The sequence below is a fragment of the Sorex fumeus genome, unplaced genomic scaffold (assembly GCF_029834395.1).
Source record: "Sorex fumeus unplaced genomic scaffold, SorFum_2.1 ptg000122l, whole genome shotgun sequence".
NCBI classification, from domain to species: Eukaryota; Metazoa; Chordata; class Mammalia; order Eulipotyphla; family Soricidae; genus Sorex; species Sorex fumeus.
In genome coordinates, this window is record NW_026606179.1 from 51295447 (window position 1) to 51320937 (window position 25491).

At 48.6% G+C, this 25491-nt stretch overlaps 2 protein-coding genes across 2 annotated transcripts in view; one reads left to right on the forward strand and one right to left on the reverse strand.

The window, feature by feature from the left end:
* Window positions 1–25491, forward strand: part of LOC130044522 (cytochrome b5 type B) — a 267802-nt gene that overhangs the window by 235602 nt on the left and 6709 nt on the right. The window lies entirely within an intron of this gene.
* Window positions 9110–23433, reverse strand: NQO1 (NAD(P)H quinone dehydrogenase 1). The gene is made up of 6 exons (XM_056137270.1): window positions 23331–23433; window positions 14494–14658; window positions 14261–14391; window positions 12069–12182; window positions 10950–11051; window positions 9110–10164 (listed from the first exon to the last, which is right to left on the reverse strand). The coding sequence occupies exons 1-6, from the start codon at window positions 23335–23337 to the stop codon at window positions 9859–9861; spliced, it is 825 nt and encodes a 274-aa protein (XP_055993245.1). The 5' UTR covers window positions 23338–23433; the 3' UTR covers window positions 9110–9858.

The window sequence follows — 25491 nt, forward strand, 5'->3', positions numbered from 1 at the left end:
AGCACCCCATATGGTCCCACCATCCCCACAGGAGTGATCCCTCAGCACAGAGCCCAGAGCACCACTGGGTGTGGCCCAAAAATCAAACAATAAATAGAGGATTTCTTCTCTGCCTGTTTGTATCACTAGGGCTAAGTCATAGAGCTTATGTTTATAATTTTAATAAATATTAAAATACAATATCATTTGTGAATTGCCCCACTGCCCTGATTCTTCAGTCATTTATTTTAAGCTATTTTGCCTCATGTAATAATAAATTCTATTTTCCCCCCACTTTATCCTTTAGGAAATATTTTTAATTACTATTTTATATCTAAATGCTTATGGAAAAGTGCCTTTTTTTTAAACCAGGATAGTGCCCCTTTCTTATAATTTCCTTTTCTGCTGTTGTATTGCCAAAACACAAAAACAAGTGGTTTTTAAAAACCCTGACTTTATATTTTTCTATTTTATCTTTCATTTTTTTTCACCTCTTGATTACTTTTAGAAAACAACTTAAGTTTCTAATTCCCTTTGGTATAAAAGTATTAGAAAAGCTATTAGAACTCTTCCTTTGAGCCAGGGTAATTAAGAAATTCCAGAATTAGGGGTCACAGAATTAAGGCACTGCCTTGTATGCGGCCCATCCCAGTTATATCCCTGGTACTACATAAGTCCCTGAACACTGCCAGGTATGCCCTCTCCCCATCCTCAAACACATACAAAACTACAGAATTATACTGCTTAGGCTTTTTTAAATGTATCTTCATTTCAACCAATTAATGATCATTTTTTATTTCACTGCCAGTGAAATTTACACTGTGTTTCAAAGTCCATGGACACATATATGTAGTTAAATGTCAGGAAGTGTTTGAAGCCTCTTCTGATGAAAATAAATTACTTAGCAACACATAATTTCAATGTAGTGTCAGTTTTTCTAATTGGACAGAGCTAAGTAATTCATTATAATGTACTTATCAGAACTTCAGGTAGTCCGCCTAGGAAAAACAATGTCCAAAGAAATGAAGATAGTACATCTGAGTCCCAAAAAAACTAAGGTATTTCCTTGTAGCCATTTATTGTTGGATTGACTATTCCCTTTTTTTTTTTTTTTATCAATTCTGCCTGTGTTCCAGCTTTATAACATGATGGATGGTACTCTGAAGAAAGGACCAGCAGTATCATGTTAGGACAGTCAGAGCTAGAGTGGCCTTCCCTGTGCAAATACTCCCTGACTATAGTGGCACTGAAGATACAGACCTTTAATGCAATATCCTTGATACACTAGTGGTATTAATGCACTTTACTCAATGCAGAGAAGTCAAGAATGCTGTGTAGTGGTAGTTCCTTCTTAGTACATCTTAACTATTTATAATATTTATGTTCCTTTTTACTTCGTTAGCCAACTTCATTTACTGTTATATAACTATTTTCTAAAATGACTATATTGTAGGTCTTAACACTTTTTTTTTTTAATGTAGGTCTCAACACTTTAAAGTGTAATTGGCTGTCAAGAGAAATGATTATATTTCAGCAGATCACTTTAGAAATGTTAAAATGCTCAACTTACTGAATTACATGTTTGAGAGTTGAGCCAGCGAGCCCTCTTCTGTGTTTTGTGTTATGTATGTAAGAATATATGGTATAATTTTCTCTATATATACTGTATAGAAATCATTGATTCTTAAAGTATGACTCCTCAGCCTACCAGCCAACATCAGTACACCTACAAATGTTTATTTATAAATGTAAATACTTGAGCCCTATCCCAGGCATACTGAATCAGAGACGTTGGAATAAAGGCCAAGCGATTGTCTTAAGCCGTCCAGATGATTCTAACGCACATTCAAGTTTAGGCACTAGTATAAATGATATAAATTCAGTAAGATCTAGAAAGTTTTTCCACTGTCTATGTAGATGCCAGTATATATTATTCTTTATGTAAATTCAGCTTGACTTGGTTACCCATAATCATTTATTGGCAGTAACAGTTTATTCTAAGAATTGCCTATAGAAAGACAATATATTTTAAGTACATACAAGTTACTGATAATTTGGTTAACTTAGTTTGGGATTTCCCTACCATTTACTAAAAAGTTTACATTAAATGGCTGATTGAAATATGTAAGTGCAATATACAATATTTCTTTGAATTCTTATGATATTTAAGTAGCTAATATTACTGATGGGTGCTAAAGCCTCTTGTTTATCCCTCAAATTGGTATATCATGGGCAGTGATAATACAAACTGTCCATTCATTGCCTCTTTACCAGCAGACCACAGTTTTGCTCTGACTAGACCGACTCTCTGAACTAAATTATTTACCCTTTCATGTACTCATGTACATCTGAGATACCAAATAAAATGGCTAGTCAGGTCAGAAAAGCAGAATTATTTTTTTAACAGATAAAACTTATCTATCCTATTGCAGGACAGCAGGTAGGATGCTTGCCTTGCATGTGGCAGGCCAGGATTCAATCCCTAATGCTCCATATGGTTCCCTGAGACCTGCCAGGTGTGATTCCTGATCAAAGAGCCAGGAGTAATCCCTGAGCATGCCCAGGTATGGCCCAAAAGTAACAAAAATTTAAAAAACATTTTAAAGTACAAGAGCTACTCTTGGAACTTATGCTTGAGACATGTTGTTTACTAAAATAAATTTTAAGAAAACCGTACATATATAATTGGGTTTTGATTAACCACAAGATAAGTACATTTATTCATTTTAATCTCCCTGTATCATTCAGTAACTATGTAATTGTTCCAATCTTCCTACCACTGTTTACAAATCATCGGTTAACTCATGAAAGATTATGCACATTTCAAAATAAAATGTGCACTATATAAAAATCACTGCTTTTTTTACTTAACACTAGCAGTGGAAATAAGTGGCTTACTCTACAAACTTTGGTGCTGGCAAATAGGTAAATTGTTGGGAGATGCTTTAGCTACATTATTTCCCTCTTACTCCCTCTCCCCACATCCCCACCTTATTGAATATTCTATGCTTAAATCCAAAGCATTCTATCACAATTATGCTTGATTTCAACTTGTTGATTTTTTTCCCCCCATTGTCAGGGATCAAACCCAGGGTTTCATACATAAAAAACGTGCTCTACCACTGAGTGACATCGGTGCCTCCCCAGCCTTATAATATCTCCTTTCAAAGCCCCATGTTTAGGGGCCAGAGCGATCGCACAGCAGGTAGGGCATTTGCCTTGTGCACCGGCTGACCCGGGTTCAATCCCTGGCATCCCATATGGTCCCCCAGCAATGCCAGGAGTAATTCCTGAGTGCAGAGCCAGGAGTAACCCCTGAGCATCTCTGGGTGTGGCCCAAAAACCAGTGAAAAAGAAACATGTTTAACCCTATCATCCCTACTTCTTTTGTTTGTTTGTTTTTTAAGAAGAAATTTTTCTGGTTTGAAATCATTTGTAGGGGATTCCTTATTATTTTAGCTAATGAATCTCAGGACAAGATAACACAAACATACACCCAGCGTATCAGATGTTTGAGAGTGGGTTTGGAATCAGGCAAATGTCCTACACTGAAGTGTTCATGACTTTAACAGCTACACACTGATTCCCGTGATCTTGAGCTGAGTCTTTTGATCGAATGAATGTATCTGCTGACCTTGTTCCTTCTGATTGATAAGCTCCAAGTAAATGCTTACTTTTAGACATTTATTTTCTTTTAGTCTTTTCATATACTATACATGTTAACCTATTTTCAAGTGGTTTGGCTGTCATTTTGCCATTTAAATTTTGTATTTAATTTCATTTGCTTGAGCACACTGATCAACCACTGAACTGCCTTCTTCCATTGTTCTGCAATGACATAAAGGTCACATTTTTGTGTATATGGCTTTCATAGTTGAGATTCAGAGCACTGACACCAGATACTTCAGTTTGTTCTTTGGGGGAATTTAATTTGCATATATGTTTTTAGCTATCTGTGATAACTTGTTAAATATTAAAAAGATATTTTGCTTCTATCAGAACATTTGTATACTCGCAATATATTTCTGTAAACAGCTGCAGTCAAAAATAAACATTGAAAGTTTTCATTTTGCAGTGTTTAATTTCCTTCCCCCCCCAAACTTTATGAATATCATATTCATGAATGTCAACTTCAATTAGCTTGATTATAAAATCACTTAGAAAAATGAAGGAGGGGCTGGAGTGATAGCACAGCCGGTAGGGCGTTTGCCTTGCATGCGGCCAAACCTGGTTCGATTCCCAGTGTCAAATATGGTCCCCTGAGCACCGTCAGGAGTAATTCCTGAGTGCATGAACCAGGAATAGCCCCTGTGCATCACCGAGTGTGACCCAAAAAGCAAAAAGAAAAGAAAAATGAATGAAACATTACTATAAGGTATTTACTGTGTGCCTAGAAGTTTGCCAGACAGTAAACAAAGTGACTTGGTCTGTCAGAATTCGTATCTTCCTTAGTTTAAATAACGTGATAGCAGTTCATGTAGTATGGAAATGCTTTTGTTGAGAACTGTCTTAGTCCCATATCCAGAGGCAGTCTTTTTTGTGTGTTCTGGAAATTATTTCCACAGACTAAATTTATGTTTATTAGAATATGGTACATAAAACAGCGTATCTGTAGTGGTACTAAAAATGATTGCAAGTTAAGCATGGGCAACTATTACTTTTAAACATACTAGACGTTTTAATATGCATTAGAAAAAATGTTTATACATAGTAGACTGAGGAAAAAAGAGTTAAGGAAAAATGTTAATAAAATAGTGCAAGGCTATTACAAATATAACTTAAAAATAACAAGCTTGGGGCTGGAGCGATAGCACAGTGGGTAGGGCGTTTGCCTTGCACGCGGCCAACCCGGGTTCGATTCCCAGCATCCCATATGGTCCCCTGAGCACCGCCAGGAGTAACTCCTGAGTGCAGAGCCAGGAATAACCCCTGTGCATCGGCGGGTGTGACCCAAAAAGCAAAAAAAAAAAATTAAAAAAAAAAAGCTTCTGATGTGCTTCTTTACACGGTGCACTTAAGCTTTCTTATCAAAGGTAATGTGTGGGGCCTGGAGCTAGCTCAAATGGTAAAACACAGGCACATGTGTAAGGCTGAGTATCACCATGGCCGTCGCATGTGACCACTACAAGGTGGCACCAGAGTACTGCTGAGCATATATCCTACTAAAAAATAATAGTCTGTTGGTTTTGTAGTAGCAACTAATTGATTTTCCGTTTTTTTTTGTTTTGTTTTTTTTTGTCGTGGGATCACACCTGGCAGTCCTCAGGGGCTTCTCTGAGTTTGTTTTTGTTTGGAGCTGTAGGATGACATTAGTTTGTCCTTCCTCCCTTGCCACAAGGATCTCAGGTTTATTACAGTGCTCCTGAGGCACTTCCACTCCATTGTGTTTATCTGTAAACTCTTCCCTATGCTCTCCTCCACAACCAGTTAATCAGCTTTTTCCCCTAATCAGACTCTGTTAACATGTAAGGTCAGATTCCTCAGAAATCTGTGATTTTATATGTATGAGTGAAATATTGTCTTTCTCCTCTCCTTATGTCTTAAGAATAGTTTACTTTAAAGCAATGTCCTTTTGTATAAAGTAAAGTAAAGTAAAGGCCCTCCCGTTGATCGTCGATTTGCTCGAGCGGGCCCAGTAACGTCTCCATTGGAGACTTTGTTGTTACTGTGTCTGGCATATCGAATACTCTCGGTAGCTTGCCGGGCTCTCCGAGAGGGGCGGAGGAATCGAACTCGGGTCGGCCATGTTGGCCGCATGCAAGGCAGACGCCCTACCCGCTGTGCTGGGCTGGAGCGATAGCACAGCGGGCTGGAGCGATAGCACAGCGGGTAGGACGTTCGCCTTACAAGCGGCCAACATGGCCGACCCGAGTTCGATTCCTCCGCCCCTCTCGGAGAGCCCGGCAAGCTACCGAGAGTATTCGATATGCCAGACACAGTAACAACAAAGTCTCCAATGGAGACGTTACTGGGCCCGCTCGAGCAAATCGACGATCAACGGGAGGGTCCTTTTGTATATAAGACAGTTAATATTATGCTTAGGATTTAATTGGCTTTGAATATCATTCACTCCTGGGCATCTGCTTTCTTGACTTAAGCTTCAGTTGCCCTTAGTTCCTAACACCCGAAAAGCAGGGTCCTGACGAGGGACTGAATGGACCCAGGGCAAGCGGTAAGCTACCCTGGCATCGAAATGGACCAGGCAAAAGTGCCAAGATCTTAACTATAAGTTAAGAGTTTGATCATAGACAAATGTTGTCATGATCCAAAAGTAACGACGAGACTAGGACCCTGCTAGGGTTAGAAAGATTATCTCGCCTGAGCACTGTAGTCTGAGATTGAGATGGCCCTAGGAGAGCAATTCTATAAGTTTAAAGTACTGTCACTGTCACTGTCCTCCCGTTGTTTATCGATTTGCTCGAGCGGGCCCAGTAACATTGTAAGACTTGTTACTGTGTTTGACATATCGAATACCTCACGGGGAGCTTGCCAGACTTTGCTGTGCAGGCGAGATACTCTCGGTAGCTTGCCGGGCTCTCCGAGAGGGGTGGAGGAATCGAACTCGGGTCGGCCGTGTTGGCTGCTCGCAAGGCAAACGCCCTACCTGCTGTGCTATCGCTCCAGCCCATTTCTTACTATATCCATACAAAATGATTTATATTATATGTTTGTTGGACAAGGAGAGGAGAGAGACAATATTTCACTCATACATACAAAATCACAGATTTCTGAGAAATCTGACCTTGCAACTTAAGAGAGTCTGAGTAGGGGAAAAAGCTGATTAACAGGTTGGGGGGGAGAGCATAGGAAAGAGTTTACAGATAAACACAATGGAATGGAAGTGCCTCGGGAGCACTGTAATAAACCTGAGATCCTTGTGGCAAGGGAGGAAGACAAACTAGTGTCATCGTACAGGAGCTGCGCCTCATGTTGCTGAGGACTTACTCCTGGCAGACAGGAGACTGGGGCGCTGGGCATCAAACGCAGGTCAGCTGTGTGCAAAGCATGAGCCCTGCCTGCTCTTTTATCTCTCCTGTCTCTGCCCAGGGATCACTTCAAAGGTGCTCAGATCAACCAGAGATTGCCATGTACAAGGCATGTACCTTGTGAGCCCGGTACTATCTCTGGCCTAGTAGTAACAGTATTAACACATCCAAGTCAAAACACACACATAATGTAATCAATTTTCCCTCTAAAAGAACATTCATACTTCAACAAAGTAAATGTGTTCTTAAATGTGTTTAAAAGTTTTCCTTTGGGACGAGAGAGATAGTGCAGCAGGTAGGGCTCTTGCCTTTCACAGAGCCAACCTGGGTTTGATTGCTGCACCCAGTATGGTCCACTGAGCCCAACAGGAGTGAGCCCTGAGCACCACCAGGTGTTACTCAAAAGCAAGAGGTTTTTTGGTTTTTTTTTTTTTTTTTTTGCTTTTTTGGGTCACACTTGGCAACGCACAGGGGTTCCTCCTAGCTCTGCTCTCAGGAATTACCCCTGGAGGTGCTCAGGGGACCATATGGGAAGCTGGGAATCGAACCCGGGTTGGCCGCGTGCAAGGCAAACGCCCTACCCGCTGTGCTATTGCTCCAGCCCCATCAAAAGCAAGAGTTTTAAGGAATGGAACTGTAGCACAGTGGGTGGATGCTTGCCCTGCACACTGCCAGCCCGAATTTGTGTTTGATACTGGTGCCTGATAGGGTCTCCTGAGCTCTCCCAGGACTGATCCCTGAGCACTTGCTGGGTGCGGCTCCCAAACCAAAATAACAATAAAAGTTTTCTTTTTAAGACTAAGGACATGGTTCAAGGGATGGGGGCAAGGCCTTAAGTCCAGTCCCTGGCACCACTATGAATAAATCCTGGTGGCCTCCAAGTACTTCCGGGCTGCCCCAACATTTCAGGGTGAAAATTCATAGGGAGACCTGGACCACCTCATTCTCTTGGAGGGGGTCGGGTTGGGGGGAGGTGAGTTTTAGTGAGATGGAAAGGGGTTAAGGCATTTGCCCATGGCTAACTCGATTCACTCCCTACATGTCCCTTATGTGGACCGTATTGATGTGGTCCCCTGAGCACTGTCATATTTGCCCTCCATCCCCATAAGAGCTGAGGGGCCAGAGAGAGTACAGTGTGTAGGGCATTTACCTTCATGAAGCCAACATGGTTCAATCCTTGGCATCACACATGGTCCCCCCAGCCCTGCGAGGATAAGCGTAGAACCAGAAGAAACCCTTGAGCACTCCCGTGTGTGCTCTCCCCCACCCCCCAAAAAAGAAAAAGTTCAGGAAATGTAGCTCAGCAGTAGAATATTCTCATTGAATGCATGAGGCACAAGGTTAGACCCTTGGCACTGCAAAAACAATTAAGTCTCAACTTTCAACATCTCTAGACGTTATAATCAGATCACCAGATGAAATTTAATAAGTATAGACGTGAAAAGTACTTTGATTCAAAAAGCTGCATATGTGGGCACAAGATTGATCTGAAGATCTGCAGATGGGTCTGCAAGTCTTCTAGAAAAGTTGGTGTAATCCAGATTTCTTAAGTTAGTGTCCAGAAGGAATGCCCAGCACTTCGTGTGGTCCTTCAGGCCCGCCAGGAATGATCCCTGAGTTCGGAGCCGGGTGTGCGTCCCCCTCAAGAAAGAAGAGTGCCAAATTTGGTGAGAGTCTAGGCTCACGTTCTATTTCCAAAGTCGTGGAATCAGAGCATGTCTTCAAAGGGAGTGTCAGCAGTCGGAGCCATAGTATGGCAATGGGCAGGGCTCTTGCTTTGCACGCAGCAGGCCTGGTTTCATCCCCAGCTCATATTGTCCCCTGAGCACTGCCAGGAGTAACTTTTATTTGGCCTGTCCCCAAATAAAAACAAGTAAGTAAGTGAAATGAAAGTCAGGAGCCAGAGAGATAGTACAGCAGGTAAGTGCTTCCTTTCACGCGACCAATCTGGGTTCCGTCCCCAGGATATGATCCGCTAAGCCTTCCAGGAGTGAGCCCTGAGTGCAGAGCCAAAAGTAAGCCCTGAACACCTGGGTGTGCCTCCCCCCCACCAAAACAAACAAACGATTTAGGCAGTGATGACTGGTGAAGACAAAAAATCTTTGCGGTTTATACACATCAGAAGGATTGTTTGTGGACGAAAGTGTTTTGAGATGTGTTGGTTTATTTCTGCAGACATTAAATTTAGAAGACAGTTAAATAAGAGACTTTTTAATTAGCTTTTATTTCAAGGTACTTGGGTATCTGTATCCAACAACAAAAGCTGAAGGGAGAGTAACTCACAATGGGAACGTCGGTCACTGTGCAGCAATTAAACCAATATCGCATAATGTATTTATACCTCATAAACAACTATGGATCACTAATGCTCAGCAAGTCCCTGAGGTCAGACAGCTTCAGTCATTTCTTTCTCTAAGCAAATTCCCTGCTGCCATAAGCCACAGAGAGGTAATTTAAAAATAGATAATGAGTTGAATGCTGTCAATCCAGATTTTTTTCCCTACAAAAACACTCTCTAAAAGAGTCAAATTCTGTAGAAGATATTAAAGAATATTGCCTAGCATCTTTCTACTTTTTCCTGTTTTACATCTTTTTTTTTTTTTTGGAGGCACACCTTGGCTGTGTGCAAGGCAAATGCCCTACCCATTGTACTGTCTCTCCGGCCCACCTACTTTTTACATCTTCAGTAGCCCCTTGTGCCTAGTCAGATTTTCCAAGATCTGAGAATCAGGTTTAATAATAAAACTAGCCCAGAATGTAGGGATACAGTCTGTTCTCATTCCTGGTAGGAAGAGAGTCACTCGCACCTCTAAAAACTAAAGTAAATCAAGGATGCCAGCTAGAGAAGCCCGGACCTGGCTTTTTTTTTAAAGGAAATTAAAGTGTTTGAATCTTATTTGCTGGCTTTGATCTGGTTATCAGTCGGGATGGATTTGCCCAAGTGGTGGCCCACGGAAAGGCCGACTTTCTTGTTTTTCTGCTCTTCCTGGACCTCCTTTTTCATTAAGAACCCTGCCTGGAAGTTCAGATCAAAGAAGTCGCTTGGAGCAAAATAGAGAACGGGCTCGTCCCAGATGGTCTCCAGGCGTTTCTTCCACCCTTCCAGGATCTGGATCCGGGCGTCAGCGGGAGTGTGGCCGATACTGTAGGTCAGCTGCGGTGCCAGGACTTGGAAGCCGCAAAAATGCAGGATGCCGCTCTGAGGAGACACCAAGCCCTGCCCAGCTCAAACCCCAGCCCCTCAGGGGTGCGCATCCGGTCTGTCCAAATGAGAGACTGGAGGTGCCCCGAAGAGCCGGTTCCCGGCCACGCTCCCTCCCCGTCTGCTCCCTGGGCCTGCCTGTTGCCTATTTTAGCCCATTCAGCTGTGCTCTCCTCTAAGTGAATAAAATCTTGAAACCCTGCCAGCCCGGATCCTCTGCCAAAAGTGCCGGAAGTTCTATTACATCAGGGAGAGCTGCAGCTTCTTGGCAGGTGACAAGTGCCCAGGCGGGCAGCTGTGCATTCCTCTGCTCTGCGCCTCACTTTTGTCACCTTTCTTCTGCCCCACCGCGGCCACCTCATTTGCCCAGCGCCCTCTCACGAGAGACATTATCTTAAGAGGCCGGTCACCGCCCTAAAGCCCCCCTCTGGACTTCAGATTCATTCACTGGACTAACTCATCACTAGAGTGGCCTTGGGCCCCACCGACCTGGGAGACTGTGGGAGGGAGTATTGGGAGATCAGGGGCTTGGAAAGTTTGGGGTCCGTGGCCCCCGGGGTGTAGGGGCAGGAGAGAATGGGAGTGGAGGTGAGGGTCTCTGACGGCTGCTCTGTGGGTCCAGGGGCCTGGGGACACAGGATTGTCCTAAGAGGAAGCAACGGGGCACTCTCCAGCCACTTCTTCACGTCTCATGTCTGTTCTCAGCTGCTCCCCGGGGGCTCCGAACCCCAGAGAAAGCGCAAGTAATGAATCCCCCTGAAGGTTGGTAGTCAGGGAGGTACCTGAATCGGCCAGAGAATGACGTTCATGTCCCCATGGACGCCCTGGAGCGAATACATGGAGCCGCTGCCACCTGTGGTGATGGAGAGCACTGTCTTCTTATTCTGCAAGAGATGAGGCGTCACCCTCAGACGGGGCACTTCTAAAACTACCCCCAGCAGGGAACACCCGGGTCTGCCCCGTTTGCTCTGTCTGTGGCTTCACGCGGGCTCTCAGCCTGCGGGCCCAGGAGCCCATCCTGGCTGGGCTCAGCAGGAAAGAGGGGTCCCTTCCTGCTCTTTGCTTGTTGCTCCTTTCTCTCCCTCTTTTTTTTTTTTTTTGATTTTTGGGTCACACCCGGCGATGCACAGGGGTTACTCCTGGCTCTGCACTCAAGAGTTACCCCTGGCAGTGCTCAGGGGACCATATGGGATCTGGGAATCGAACCCGGGTTGGCTGCATGCAAGGCAAACGCCCTACCCGCTGTGCTATTGCTCCAGCCCCTGCTCCTTTCTCTTTTAACCCCTTGTTTTGGGGCCACATTTGGATTTCTTGGGGGCTGCTCCAGCCTCGTATGGGGGACATACAATGCAGAACATCAAACCCAGGCCTCCAGATTTGCATCTCTGACATCTGAAGACGGCTTTCTTTACTCTTTCATACTTTGGAACTCTCAGAATCTACCTTCCACACACCTCCCGCACCCCACAGCTTCAACCCTTCGGATCTGCCAGTCTCATTTTCTGTTAGAGCCCCTGGCCTCCCTTACTCATGGAACAATTTATTTCACTCCTTCCTGCTTTTGATTTGAGGGCCACACCTGGCGGTACTCAGGGCTTACTCCTGGCTCTGTGCTCTGGGATCACTCTGGGCGTTGCTCACGGGGTCCAGATGGGGTGCCGGGGATGGAGCCCCTCGTGTGTTTGTTTTGTTTTCAGTTTGGGGACCACACCTTGGGGTGCTCAGAACTTATTCCTGGCTCTGTTCCCCCTCCTCAGTATATTTTCAAGTCGGTTCCAAGCATCATGTCCTGTCAACGAGGGAATCTTCCCAAGCTCACCTAAAGATACCCAGGGTGGGTCAGCCCCTGCCTGTGCCCAGTCAGCCTCGGAACAGACCCCCTGGGGGCAGAGCACACCTACCCGGAAGGGCCCCTTCTCGTACATGGCGGCATACGTGTAAGCAAACTCCCCGATTAACACGCGCTCGAACCAGCCTTTCAGGATGGCAGGCACTCCAAACCACTGTAGCGGGAACTACGGAGAGAGGACAGAGGTCAGGCCCGGCTCTTCGCTGAGCTGCTCTTCTGCCCGCCCTGTCCCTTCCGGAACTCAGAACAGCGTTCCCCAAAGTAGCCAATGCAGCTCCCCAGGGACAGTCCTAGTCACCTCAGTTGCAGCTGGAGGACATTTTCTGATTTTTCCTTTTTGTTTTTTTTTTTCTTTTTAGGTCACACCTGGCAATGCTCAGGGGTTACTCCTGGCTCTGCACTCAGGAATTACCCTTGGCGGTGTTCAGGGGACCATATGGGATGCTGGGGATGGAACCCGGGTTGGCTGCATGCAAGGAAAACGCCCTACCCACTGTACTATTGCTCCAGCCCCCCGTTGTTGGCTTAAAGAAAGTAGATTTCTAAGGTAATGCTAAGTGATTTTCTTCTGGAAAGAGGGCAACTAATTGTGGATACCTGACTTAGCACATTGAAGAAAAGAAAGTGGCCGTTCTGGAATCAGTCGGTTAGCTGCTTCTCTTTCTGATCTTTAGAGAAATCCCCAGGCCAGTTTTTTTTTTCTTTGTGTGCTCAGGGCTTGCTCCTGGCTCTGGACTCAGGGATCACTCCTAGTGAGGCCTTGGTGATGGTATAGGGTGCCGGGGATTGAACCCTGGTCAGCCACATGCAAGACAAACACCCTACCCACTGTGCTATCACTCCAGCCCTAAATAAAAAGCATGTGTTACAAAATCACATTTGGCAGCAAAGCCTCCCAGCCATTGCAGATAAGGTTTGCTTGGATGTGGTGCCTTCTAAATCACTTTAGAAGGTGTGGCACCAAATGATAAAGCCTGGACTGTGCTCCCAGCCCTGGGGGACCCAGTCGTGGCACGCACAGTCCCGCTCCCAAGCAAACTAACGGCCTGGGCTGTCCAGGCAACCAGGGAAGAAAGTGTTTGGCTTAGCCCTGATAAAGGGGAGAGGTGTTCTTCCTCCTCCTCCTCCTGACTCAGGAATTAAAAATCACCATCACTTTCCAGAAGGGAATAACGCTCCATCTGAAAAGGAATCTGCAGGGCGTCCTGGCTTTGTCCAGTGGAGTACGGAATCTTTGGTTCAATGTGAGCCCCATCTACCCTGCCAGGATCTCCCACCTGCTGTGCGAGTGACCATTGCCCCTCAGGCACTCACTGGTCTTCTCGAGATTGTCTGCGGTCTGAGGGTCACCCCGTCTGCAGCTCCTAAGGTGAATGTGCAGGTGGTTTGGGGAAATGACTTTGTGCCCTGGGGATGTTCTGTTCAAGCTGAGAACAGAATCGGTTGGCTGACGGGGTACAGGAAACTGGTTCTCCGTCATGAAGAGACACCAGAGCAGGGTTTGGCCCCCACAACCCCTGGTGTGAGTTAAGGCGCTTCTTCTTTCCCCAGGCACAAGGCAAAGTGCCCTGGGCTCTTGCCCAGGGTCTTGGGGAATGGAGCGGACACATCAGCACGGGCTCTATTGCCTTCAGCGTGGTGCTATATTGCGGCACAAACAATCGGTATCAAAGGCAAAGGGAGGTCGTGCATCCCAGAGAAAGTTTTAACCAAGATCCTTTCCAATTGGGGTTTGTTTTGTATTGTTTTGTTTTTTCTTTTGGGGGTCACACCCGACAGGGCTCAGGGGTTCCTCCTGGCTCTGTACTCAGGAATCACTCCTAGAGGTGCTTGGGGGACCATATGGGATGCCAACGCCCTCCCCACTGTGCTATGGCTCCGGCTCCCCCTTTCTAGTCCTTCTAAACAGTGATTCTGACAGGCGGGACTGGGGCTGCCGCTGCCAGCATGGGGAATGTGGTAGGAAACATGGGCCAAGAGGGCTGGAGCGATGTCAAAAGCCAGCAACATGGGCAGAAGCCAGACACACGGTGCAGGCGGCGGCAGTCCTGCGTGCTGAGTGGAGGGCAGCCGCCTGGGACGGGCAGGAGCGCAGCTGCAGCCGGTCAGGAAGCTGCACGGTGCCAGGTGCCGTCAGCAGTAACCAGGGGACCTAATGCCAGGCGCCAGGCATCCTGCCTGCGGAGTGCGTACTGAGCTCCCGATCTCTCTCCCAGATCCAGCCCTGCTGTTCCTCCACCACACCTGGAAAATCACAAGGTCCGCAGCTTCCAGCTTCTTCTGTTCGGCCACAATGTCTGGGCTAAGCCGGCCCTCCTTATATGCCAGGACAGACTCGGCAGTATACTGGAAGTTCTCGGGGTCCTTCAGTTTACCTGCAGGGCACAAAGAGAAACTGAGGCTTGGGGCCTGGGAGGCTTGCGAGGCCCAGGGGAGAGGGAGCGGAGAGACCTCAGGCTTCGGGGTGCTGGCGGTACCTGTGATGTCTTTCCTGGAGATGAGGGGGTTGAAGTCCATGGCGTAGAGGTCCGACTCGGTCACCTCCCAGCCCTTCCCCTTCAGGGCCTCCACGGCCGCCTCCTTCATGGCATAGTTGAAGGATGTCTTCTCGGAGTGGGCCAGGACCACCAGGGCTCTCTTCCCTAGACAGAGGACATGGGGCATGATAGCCACTCAGCCACCGCCACAGAGCCAAGAGTGACACTTGGTCATGCCAAGCAGCCTCTAACCAGAACCAAGAAGAATGCACCATTAGAGGGACAGAGAGCTGCTCCAAAGGCCAGGACGCATGCCCAGGATGAGAAGGCCCGTGCCCACCCCCACACAGGGCCACCCCGCACTGCCCCACACACCTCCAAGCCCTCTGTTGTCTGACCTGGAAGACTTAGTAGCGCACGAGTGGCTCTACTCAGGAAGCGCCCCCCACCCAAATACCAATGGAAGAGAGGCGGCGTTTTATTTTATTTTATTTTTTGCTTTTTGGGTCACACCTGGCAATGCACAGGGGTTACTCCTGGCTCTATGCTCAGGACTTACGCCTGGTGGTGCTCAGAGGACCACATGGGATGCTGGGAATCAAACCCGGGTTGGCTGTGTGCATGGCAAACGCCCTACCCACTGTGCTATCGCTCCAGCCTTCAGAGGAGGCCTTTTCAATGTAGTGGAAAAACAGTGGCTAAACTAATAAGTGGTGTTTGCATACTTAACCATTGGCATGAAAATAAAACAATCTCTTCCTTTGCTTGGCGGAGAGCTCAAAGGGCTGGAATCCATGGATAGTAGGCCGGTGCCTTGAGTTTGACTCCTGGCACTGAATGGTCCCCTCACTCTGCCAGATGTGGGCCCCACCTCCCAAGCATTGAGCCAGAAGTAGCCCCTGAGCACCACCCGTGTGCCACCTGCCAGTAAAACATTGTGTCTTTGCCATGATGAGGTTTGTTTTGCAGTGGCAGGACTCCAGCCCAGAGCCTCACTCAGGCAAGGCAGATGTTCCCTCTCGGGGTTGCACCCTAGGCCTGGGAACTGTCGCACTGCCACGATTTGGATACAAGAGTAATTAGATGAATAAGGCCATAATTCCATGGCAGGTTAAAGATATAATCGGTTAAATATGCTATTTCGGGTGAGAGGGCCAGGAATGTGGCTCAATGTTAGGGGACTTGCCTTGCATGTGTGAGGCTTGGGGTTCAATTCTGGCACAGCCAGAGAAAACCAAAAATACTATGGAGGAAAGGGAGGATTTTTTTTTAATCTCTGATATTTTTTTCTTTTTGGGTCACACCCAGCCAATGCTCAGGGGTTACTCCTGGATCTGCACTCAGGAATCACTCCTGGTGGTGCTCGGGGGACGCTATGGGATGCTGGGAATCGAACCCGGGTCAGCCACGTGCAAGGCAAACACCCTACCAGCTGTGCTATTGCTCCAACCCCTGATATTATTTTTTATAGTGATGCCAACATCACTGTTTATATCTGCAGTATTGCTACACCACCCAGCAGAGTACCAAGATTCTCTGGAAGGGAGACTTTGAGCAACCTCAGGGCCAATACTTTTTAAGACTAGTGGTCCAGAAACCACAAAGGGGAGTGTGATGGATAAAGCCATGTAAAAATTATGTCTACGTTGGGGCGGAAGGGATCGGGTAGGACATTTGCCTTGTATAGGACCCCTGGGCACCATAGCAGCACTCCCACCCACAGAGTCAGCCCTGAGCACAATAAATGCCTACAAATAATTAAGGAGAAAAAACCCCAAAGAAGAACGAGAAGTCGAGGCTGAGCAATAGCACAGCGGGTAGGGCGTTTGCCTTGTATGTGACCAACCCAGGTTCTTTTCCCAGCATCCCACATGGTCCCCCGAGCACCTCCGGGAGTAATTCCTGAGTGCAAAGCTAGGAGCAACCCCTGTGCATCCCTGTGTGTGACCCAAAAAGCAAATAAAATAAAATAACAAGAAGTCAAGCATCTGAACCCACTGCTCTCAGAGAGAAAATGCGAATGCCAAGAAACCAATGAGAAGCTCCCAGGCTTGGCCCGCTAAGGACAGCAAGTGTGCTAGAAATCATGGGGCTGGAGCAATAGCACAGCAGGTAGGCTGTTTGCCTTGCACGCGGCCAACCCGGGTTCCATTCCCAGCATCCCATATGGTCCCCTGAGCACCGCCAGGGGTAATTCCTGAGCGCAGAGCCAGGAGTAACCCCTGTGCATTGCCAGGTGTGACCCAAAAACAAAACAAAACAAAACAAAACAAAAAAAGAAATCAGCATTCCACAGGCCAGCTGCACCTCACAGCCAGCAACCCCGGGGCAGCTTCAGTGGCAGAGAAGCTGAGGCACGTAGTTTGTGGATTAGAATTGACTTGGCCTTTGGGGGGAAAGAATCTGGCTGGAACTCTTAAAATATTAAAGGCACAGAAAGTTCTTTGATCCAGTTTTTCAGCTTCGGGAAGTCAGTTCTATAGACTGAAAGCATCAAGCCTCAGGACACAGGAACGAGACTACACAGAGACAGTGTGTTCAAGGGGAGCGTTTGAAGAGACGACAATAGTACAACCACAGTGCAAACTCATGTGACACGAGTTACCTCATGCTAGCAAGAATTAGTTCACGATAGGTAGCCATGCATGGTCAAATGAAGGGAACCTAAAACCCTTTTTGTCAAAAAAAAAGAAGCAGCAGCAGCTATCTGATTTATTTTTTTTCCTTTTTGGATCACACCCGGCCATGCACAGGGGTTCCTCCTGGCTCTGCACTCAGGAATTACTCCTGACGGTGCTCAGGGAACTATATGGATTGATGGGAATCGCACCCCAGTTGGCGGCGTGCAAGGCAAATGCCCTACTTGGTGTGCTATCGCTCCAGCTCCAGCAGCTATCTTTTTAAAGCTAAAATCACCATCTTCTTCTGTGTGCTGAAGGAATGGAAAGTAATTGATAATTTCAAGGTGGCCTCCGCCCCTCTCGGAGAGCCCGGCAGGCTACCGAGAGTATCTCGCCCGCATGGCAAAGCCTGGCAAGCTCCCCGTGACGTATTCGATATGCCAAACACAGTAACAACAAAAAGTCTCACAAAGGAGACGTTACTGGGCCCGCTCGAACAAATCGATGAACAACGGGAGGACAGTGACAGTGACAGTGATCTACAACAAGGCCCCTCCTTGGGATGGCCCAAAGGACTGAGCGCGGGCTTTGCATGCAGGAGACCTGGATTTGGACTCTTATCCGGATTTGGCACTACCAGGGGCAACCCCCGAGCACCAAGTTGGAAGAAACTCTTAAACATTGCTGGATGTGTCCCAGCCTTCCTACCAAAAATTGGAAGTTGGGGGGGTATGGAAGTATAGGGAGTAAGTTTCTGGTCTTGCACAGAGCAGGTCCAAATCTGAATCCTCGGACAAAGGATGGCCTTCAGTACCCTCGGGGATCAGCCCTGAGCACAGTGCCAGGAATAGCCCTGAGCACTGAGGGGTGGGGCCCACACCTCCGTCCACCCACCAATGAAAGGGAACTCCTTGTGTATGCAGGGAGAGCTGTGGCGTTCTGGAGTGGGGTTTGGGGAAGCCGTGGAATGATGACCAGAAACCACAGTGGGTTTTCTCAGCTAGGTAAGAGACGGCCAGGGGGCTGAAGCAATAGCACAGCGGGGAGGGTGTCTGCCTTGCACGCGGCCGACCTGGGTTTACCCTAGCATCTCATGTGGTCCCCCGAGCACTGCCAGGAGTGATTTCTGAGTGCAGAGCCAGGAGTAACCCCTAAGCATCGCCAGATATAACGCCCTCCTCCGAAAAAAAAGAGATGGCCAGGGATATGGGCAGAGGGAAGGGGCACTGTCCTGGGCACGAACCCCCTCTGCAACCTGGGAGCCTGCGGGAAAAACACCGGGAGGGGATGCTCTTCCTAAGCCTCTGTCTCTCCCAGCCACAGTACCCCGATAGGAGATTAGTCTCCCCCCACTTTTTTTTTTTTGCTTTTTGGGTCACACTCAGTGATGCACAGGGGTTATTCCTTGCTCTGCACTCAGGAATTACTCCTTGCGGTGCTCAGGAGACCATATGAGATGCTGGGAATTGAACCCAGGTCGGCCGCGTGCAAGGCAAACACCCTACCTGCTGTACTATCACTCCAGCCCCCTCCCCCCACTTTTTTTTTTAAGAGAAGTAAAATCGTCTTTATTTCAAAAAATTTCCTTAAGAGAAGCGTGTGGGTGGGTGAGAGATGTGTTCAAGCGAGAACCTGGGCTTCTCCAGAGTGGGAAGCGCCAGAATCGCTCCTTAAGGATGAGAGCTGACGCTTGCTCGGATGTTCAGCAAGTTACTAACCTTTGGGAATTTAAAAACACACAGAAACAGTGGCCATATGCCTGTGGGAGAGGGAGAGAAGCAGCTGCCAGGGTTTGCTTTGTTTCTGCAGGGGGCACACCCGCCTGGGCTCGGGACTTACTCCCCGCACCTGCAACTTCTTAGCGAAAGTAAGTAAGTAAACAGAAAGGGCCCATTCAGCCCTGGCTCTTCCCACTTGTAATACTACCCACACCTGCCAGGGTTCAGGCGCCCTCCTGGGCGCTGGGGGCCGAGCTTGTGCTAGGTGGGTGCACGCACGCGCGGTGCTCAGAGCCACGAAGGGCTCCGATAGGTGGAAGCGATGGCTCTGCTTAGCCCGGACCGAGGCCGGGAAGGCAGCCAGGCCCCTCATCTCCATCCCGGACCCCACCCTGTTGGACAAAAACGTGAGTGGGGCGAGCAGGCGGGCGGCACCGATCCTGGCATTGCTTGTAGCCAGGCTGCCTGCTCCAGTTTCCCGGGTTTTGTTCTCAGAGGCTTCCTGGGTTAAAGTGGACGCACCACCTGGGTTATGTCAGTTCAGGGGTACAACAGCTAATCCCTGCTTTTTGGAAGGTGACATGATGCCATTGCATTTTACAGCTGAAAGAACAACTCAGGGTCCTGCCATATATGGAGGGAGGGAGCAAAGGAGGGAGGGAAGGAGAGAGAGAGAGAGAGAGAGAGAGAGAGAGAGAGAGAGAGAGAGAGAGAGAGAGAGAGAGAGAGATTTGTTTTGTTTCTGGACCCAGAAACTTTTTAATACGAAAAGATGCGCTCACCACTGAGCCGCATTGTTGGCCCCCAACACAGTTTCAGTTTCAGCTTGGGCAGAACATTTGTCTAGAGTGAACATTCTAGAAGCAGTAGCACCCCTGCAGTGAAGCAGTTCTGCTGTATACCTTCGAGGGGGCTGCGTTCTGCAGGCTGCCGACTGCCCAGGGCGTTCCCACTGCCGCTTCGAGTTGTGCATTATTTTAAGATTCGTACTATTTGGTAGGTCGTTGGGGGCTGGGAAGGCTCAAACTTTTTTTTAATTTTCCCGTGTAAATTAATGGTCTTTAGGGGAGCAGGGGCACCGGAAACTGGTCAGTAGCGTTCAGTGGTTCTCAGCCTTTTCCAGTAGCAGTTGAGACTGCTGATGTAGTTAGCATGCGTCAGCTCACTTTCTAGCAATATACACATTTTATAGAGTAGACAGGACGTGTACATTTGATTCGAGGCTACACCCAGCAGTTACTTGGGGGCTACTCCAGGCTTGGTGCCCTGGGGACCATGCAGGGCTCCTGTGTGCAAATTACGTGCTCCAGTCCGTGGAACCAGATCCCAGCCCTTAGGTTGTTGGATTTTTTTTCCTGCTTTTTGGGTCACACCCAGCCATATACAGGGGTTATTCCTGGCTCTGCACTCAGAAATTACTCCTGGCAGTGCTTGGGGGACCATATGGGATGCTAGGAATCGAACCCTGGTTGGCCATGTGCAAGGCAAATGCCCTACCCGCTGTACTATTGCTCCAGCCCTAGTTTTACTTACCGATTTTTTTCCTTTCTATTCGGGGTTGACACAGTGGTGCTCAGAGATCTCTCCTGGCAGTTGCTCAGGGGGCCTTATGGGTTCTGGGGATCTAACTGGGGTCGGCCATGTGCAAGAGAAGTGCCCTAGCCCCTTGTTTATCAATATTAACAATCTTTGCCTAAATGCTGAACATAAAGTTACTTCCGTCAGAATGAGTTCAGGCTTTCTCTCCTTTGCTTTGAGGGGCTCACCATCTACTGGTTTGGGGTGTGCCAGTTATTCTTAAAAATAAACAGATCTCTGGGGCTGGAGAGATAGCACAGCGGGTAGGGCGTTTGCCTTGCACGCGGCCAACCCGGGTTCAATTCCCAGCATCCCATATGGTCCCCTGAGCACAGCCAGGAGGAACTCCTGAGTGCAGAGCCAGGAGTAACCCCTGTGCGTCGCCAGGTGTGACCCAAAAAGAAAAAAAAAAAACAGATCTGGAGCCTTAGTACAGCCAACCAGACACTTGCCATGCATGCAACTGACCCAGATTCGGTCCCCAGCACCACCATATGGTCTGCAGAGCATGCCAGGAATGATCCCTAAGCAGAGAGCCAGGAGTAAGCCCTGAGCACTGCCAAGGATGGCCCAAAAACAAACAAAATTTTTTAAATAAAAATAAAAGGGGTAGAGAGATTGCGTCATGGCTTAAGCAGAGGCTTTGCACGCAGATGCAGACAAAACAAACGCTTGTCTTCTGTGGGTATACATTCTGACGGTCCCTTGGGAACTGACTTCATGTCTACACTGGCACCCTTGCAACATTCTACCTTCTACCTCAGGCAAATCTTGAAGCAAGAGCTCTTCCTGACCCTTCAGTTCAAACTGGATTGCACCAACCTGCATCTTCACTGATGATCAAATTTGGTGAAACAAAAGATTGTGATACCTCAGTGTCATATCAAGTGCCGTTACCTTTTTCATTTTGACAGTGCTAGGGTTCTAACCTCGGGCCTAGTACATTCAAGGCAAATATTCAACTGCTGAGCTACATTCCTGGCCCAACTCGTTTATTTTGGTTTTGGTTGGTGCTCCTGGGCTACTCCTGGCCCTGTTCTCAGGGGCTTCTGGCTCTATGTTCGGATGTCACTCCTGGCTTTGCATATGTGGTGCCAGGGATTGAACTCTGGTCCATATAAGGTGAGCACCTTAACCTCTGCACCGTCTCTCTGGTAGCTGCCCCTTTATCTTGAACGGTCAAAGGTTTATTATCCTCATGATCATTTTGGCAAGAAGAAAAATCAATTAAGAAACACTGTGACAGCTAGGACGGGTCCCCAGCCCTGTTTCCTGCAGGTGGGTCAGAAGCAACTGATAGAAAACAAAGGTGTTTTGGGGCCAGGCCAGCAGTGCCCAGGGATTACTCCCGGCTCTGCACTCAGGGATCACCCCTGGCCAGCTTGCGCCAGTGCCCTGCCCCCTGTACTGTCTCTCTGACCCTAGCAAATGGTTGTTATTTGCTGAGTGCACCTTATGTCTTAGGCCCTTTACACACGATCCAGACCCTCCACCAGCCCTTATGATGCACCCCATCCCTCCTATTCTTTGGGGGGTCTAAATCACAAACAATGCAGCACATTCCGTAGAGTTGCAAAATCAAGAAATTCTCCTTGCCCTGGTAAAGAAGGAGGCCACCAGCAGCCAGGAAGCCATGACAGTTCCTCCCAAATGCCCACTGTCCCCTGGACACCCAGCGGGGTCCCTTCTCCGATTCTAAAGGTCATTTGCCCTGTCCCACCCTTCATCTAAGATGAGGTTTGCGTGTTTCCACAAGCTTCTGACACAAGGAAGTTACAGAAAGGCTGAGGGTTGCCCCAGTGGAGGAAACACCTTACTTCCTATCTTGGAGGGCATCTCAGAGGGGTTCTCTGGGAAGGAGCGACCCCCCAAAACCACGCAGCCATGGAAACAGGGCGAGGAGTTGGTGGTGAAGTCGGAGGGAGAGTGTGCCTGGAAGCGGACCCATCACTCTGGCCCTGTCTCCTAAATGCACCTGGAGTCTGCTGTCTCTGTTTCTCTACTTGATTAAACTGGGACACACACATATGCACATACATGCAACCACACGTGCATACACACGCACACCGACGTGCACACACACGTGTGCATGCGCAAATGCGCGCGCGCGCTCACACACACACACACACACACACACACACACACACACACACACTTTACTGTAAGGCCAGAGAAGTTGTGCCAGTGGCCAGATCTGGCTTCTGCTGCTTGCTTAAGCCATCTGTTTTAGGAAGGAAATTTTGCAGCTGGATCAGCAGGTAGGGTGCTCACTTTGCATGCAACTGACCCAAGTTCAATCCCCAGCATCCCATAGGGTCCTCCAAGCCCACCAGAAGTGGTCACTGAGTCCAAAGTAAGCCCTGGGGCCAGAGCAATAGTACAAGGTGTAAGGCATGGGCTCATCTTGCAGTCAGCCAACCGGGTTCCAAGCCTGGCACCCATATGATTAGGTTCCAAGCCTGCCAGGAGTGATCCCTGAGTGCAGAGCCAGGAGTAAATCCTGAGCACCACCAGCGTGGCCCGAAAACAAAACAAAAAACCAACAGAAGCCCTGAGCAAAGCCCTGTGTGACCGACAAACTTAAAAAAGAAAAAAAAAAGAAAAAGGAATTTTTTTTTGATCACACACACCTGGCGATGCTCAGGGGTTACTCCTGACTCTGCACACAGGAATCACTCCTGGCGGTGCTCAGGGGACCATATGGGATGCTGGGAATCGAACCCGGGGTTGCCCTTGCGCAAGGCAAACACCCTACCCGCTGTGCTATCGCTCCAGCCCCCAGAGAAAGGAAATTTTGCTTTCTAGGTCAAACCTCCTCTGAACCAGTTCTGGGGGGTGGGTGTGGCAGAACCAGGGGCTCCCCCTCTGGATCAGGACCTGAAGGGAAGGCAAAACCCGGGTGCCCACACACGGTACTCACCGGCCATGGCTCTGGTGCTGTGCTGATTGGCTGATTGGCTGCTGGTTGCCGGGGAGAAACTGGCGGGGCAAGGTCCTCAGGCACTGGGCTGCAGCGTGGAAGGCCCCTGTGTGCAGCCAGGCGCTGGCTCTTACTTTATACCCAGCCAGCCCTGCCCACTTGAGCTGGGCTGCCAGTAAGGGCGGGGCTGCTGGCAGGCCCTGGGGCGCAGGGTGGAGCCCGCATTGGCAGCAGCTTTAGGAAGGATGCAGAGTCCTGGGGGTCGCTTGTGGGGTAGGGACCCTGGGCGCCAAGTCTAGAAGGGTCCTTGGGTAGGTGACGGGAGGGGCAGGAGGGCACCTGGGGGACTCGGGATGGGAGGGGTGGGAGACAGAGGCCCTGAAACCACCTGGACACTGGAAGAGCCAGTTTCTGGTGGGGTCCACTCGCTGCCCTCCCCTTTGTGCCGGGTGCCACACCCCAGCCACCGCTGGCCCAGGCTCAGCCTCAGCCCAGCAGCCACTGAAGGTCTTTGCGAGGCTCGGATTGTGCTGAGTCACTGTGACTTCAAACTTGGGTTTTGGAGTGGGAGGCTCAGAAAGCCTGACTGCCTAGCGGCGTCCCCCGGGAGAGCACTGGCTTCTGCTTCACTGGGCAGGGCCCCTCTTCTGCACTGTCCCCCTGGGGGGGGAGGCGGCAAGACCTCTGACCTCTGACCCTCCACAGGGAACGGAATGAGCTGGTCTGCAGCAGAGAGTTCGCAGCTGGTGTAGGGATCGCAGGCCCGGAGCGCAGAGCCCAGGGACCTGCTTAGGGTAGCAGAGCAGAAGAGACACCTTCCTCCTGCAGAACCTGGAGGGGCTGCAATGGTTTGAGGGATGAATAACCAATGGAAAAGCTAGGAGTGATAACCAAGGAAGGCCCATTAAAAGGGGTCATCGTGGGGCTGGAGCAATAGCACAACAGGTAGGGCGTTTGCCTTGTCCGCAGCCAACCCAGGTTCGATTCCCAGCATCCCATATGGTCCCCCAAGCATTGCCAGGAGTAATTCCTGAGTGCATGAACCAGGAGTAACCCCTGTGCATCACTGGGTGTGACCCAAAAAGGAAAAAATAAGGGGGGGGGTCCATCGCAGGCCCAGAGGACAGGTTCAGGGCTCAGAGTGACTGTCATGTCACGAGTCCCAACCACCGGTGTCCCACATGCATCCCACAAGATCCTGGCACCATGGTCCAGGTGCTGAAAGCAATCCCCAGCCCCTGTTATTTCCCCCGCTCACTGCCAGGAATAATCCCTGAGCGCAGAGCAGGAATAAATCCTGAGCATCGCCGGGTGTGACCCAAAAAAGCAAAAAAAAAAAAAAAAAAAAAGGTTCCAACTGCATCCAAACCAGATATGTGTGAGCAGACCAGATTAGCAGGCAGGGTGCCTGCCTTGCATGTGTTGGACCCAGGTTTGATCCCCAGCACCACATTCTGGCCCTGAATCCTGCCAGAAGTGATCCCTGAGCACAGAGCCAAGAATAAACTCTGAATACTGCGTGTGCAGCCTCCAAACAAAAATATATAAAGTGAATTGTCTGATGGCTTTTAATAGTTTAGAAATTAGCAAATGGCACCATAGAATATTTTCAACATCTCCCTCTAAGAATTTGGGACCCCTCAACAGTCCCCCTCCATGGTCCTTTCTGTTGTCTCAATAATGCCTGTCCTAGTTACTGCCACCTTTGCGGGCATGGGGGGAGTGTGTTCATGTGGTTTAATTGCATTTCCCTAATAGCTACTAATGTTTAATATCTTTTATGTACTTATTGGGCTGGAATGATAGCACGACCGTAGGGCATTTGCCTTTCATGCAGCCGGCCTGGCCGACCAGGGTTCAATTCCTCCGCCCCTCTTGGAGAGCCTGGCAAGCTACCGAGAGTGTCTTGCCTGCACAGCAAAGCCTGGCAAGCTACCTGTGGCGTACTGGGTATGCCAAACACAGTAACAAGTCTCACGATGGAGATGTTACTGGGCCCGCTCGAGCAAATCGATGAACAATGGGAGGACAGTGCTATTCAGTGCTATATGTACTTATTGGCCATTCTCAAATCCTTTATGGAGAAATGTCTACTCAAATCTAAAGTTCAATTCTTATTTGATATTTTTGGCAGAATTGGGGATCATATCTAGACCCTTAC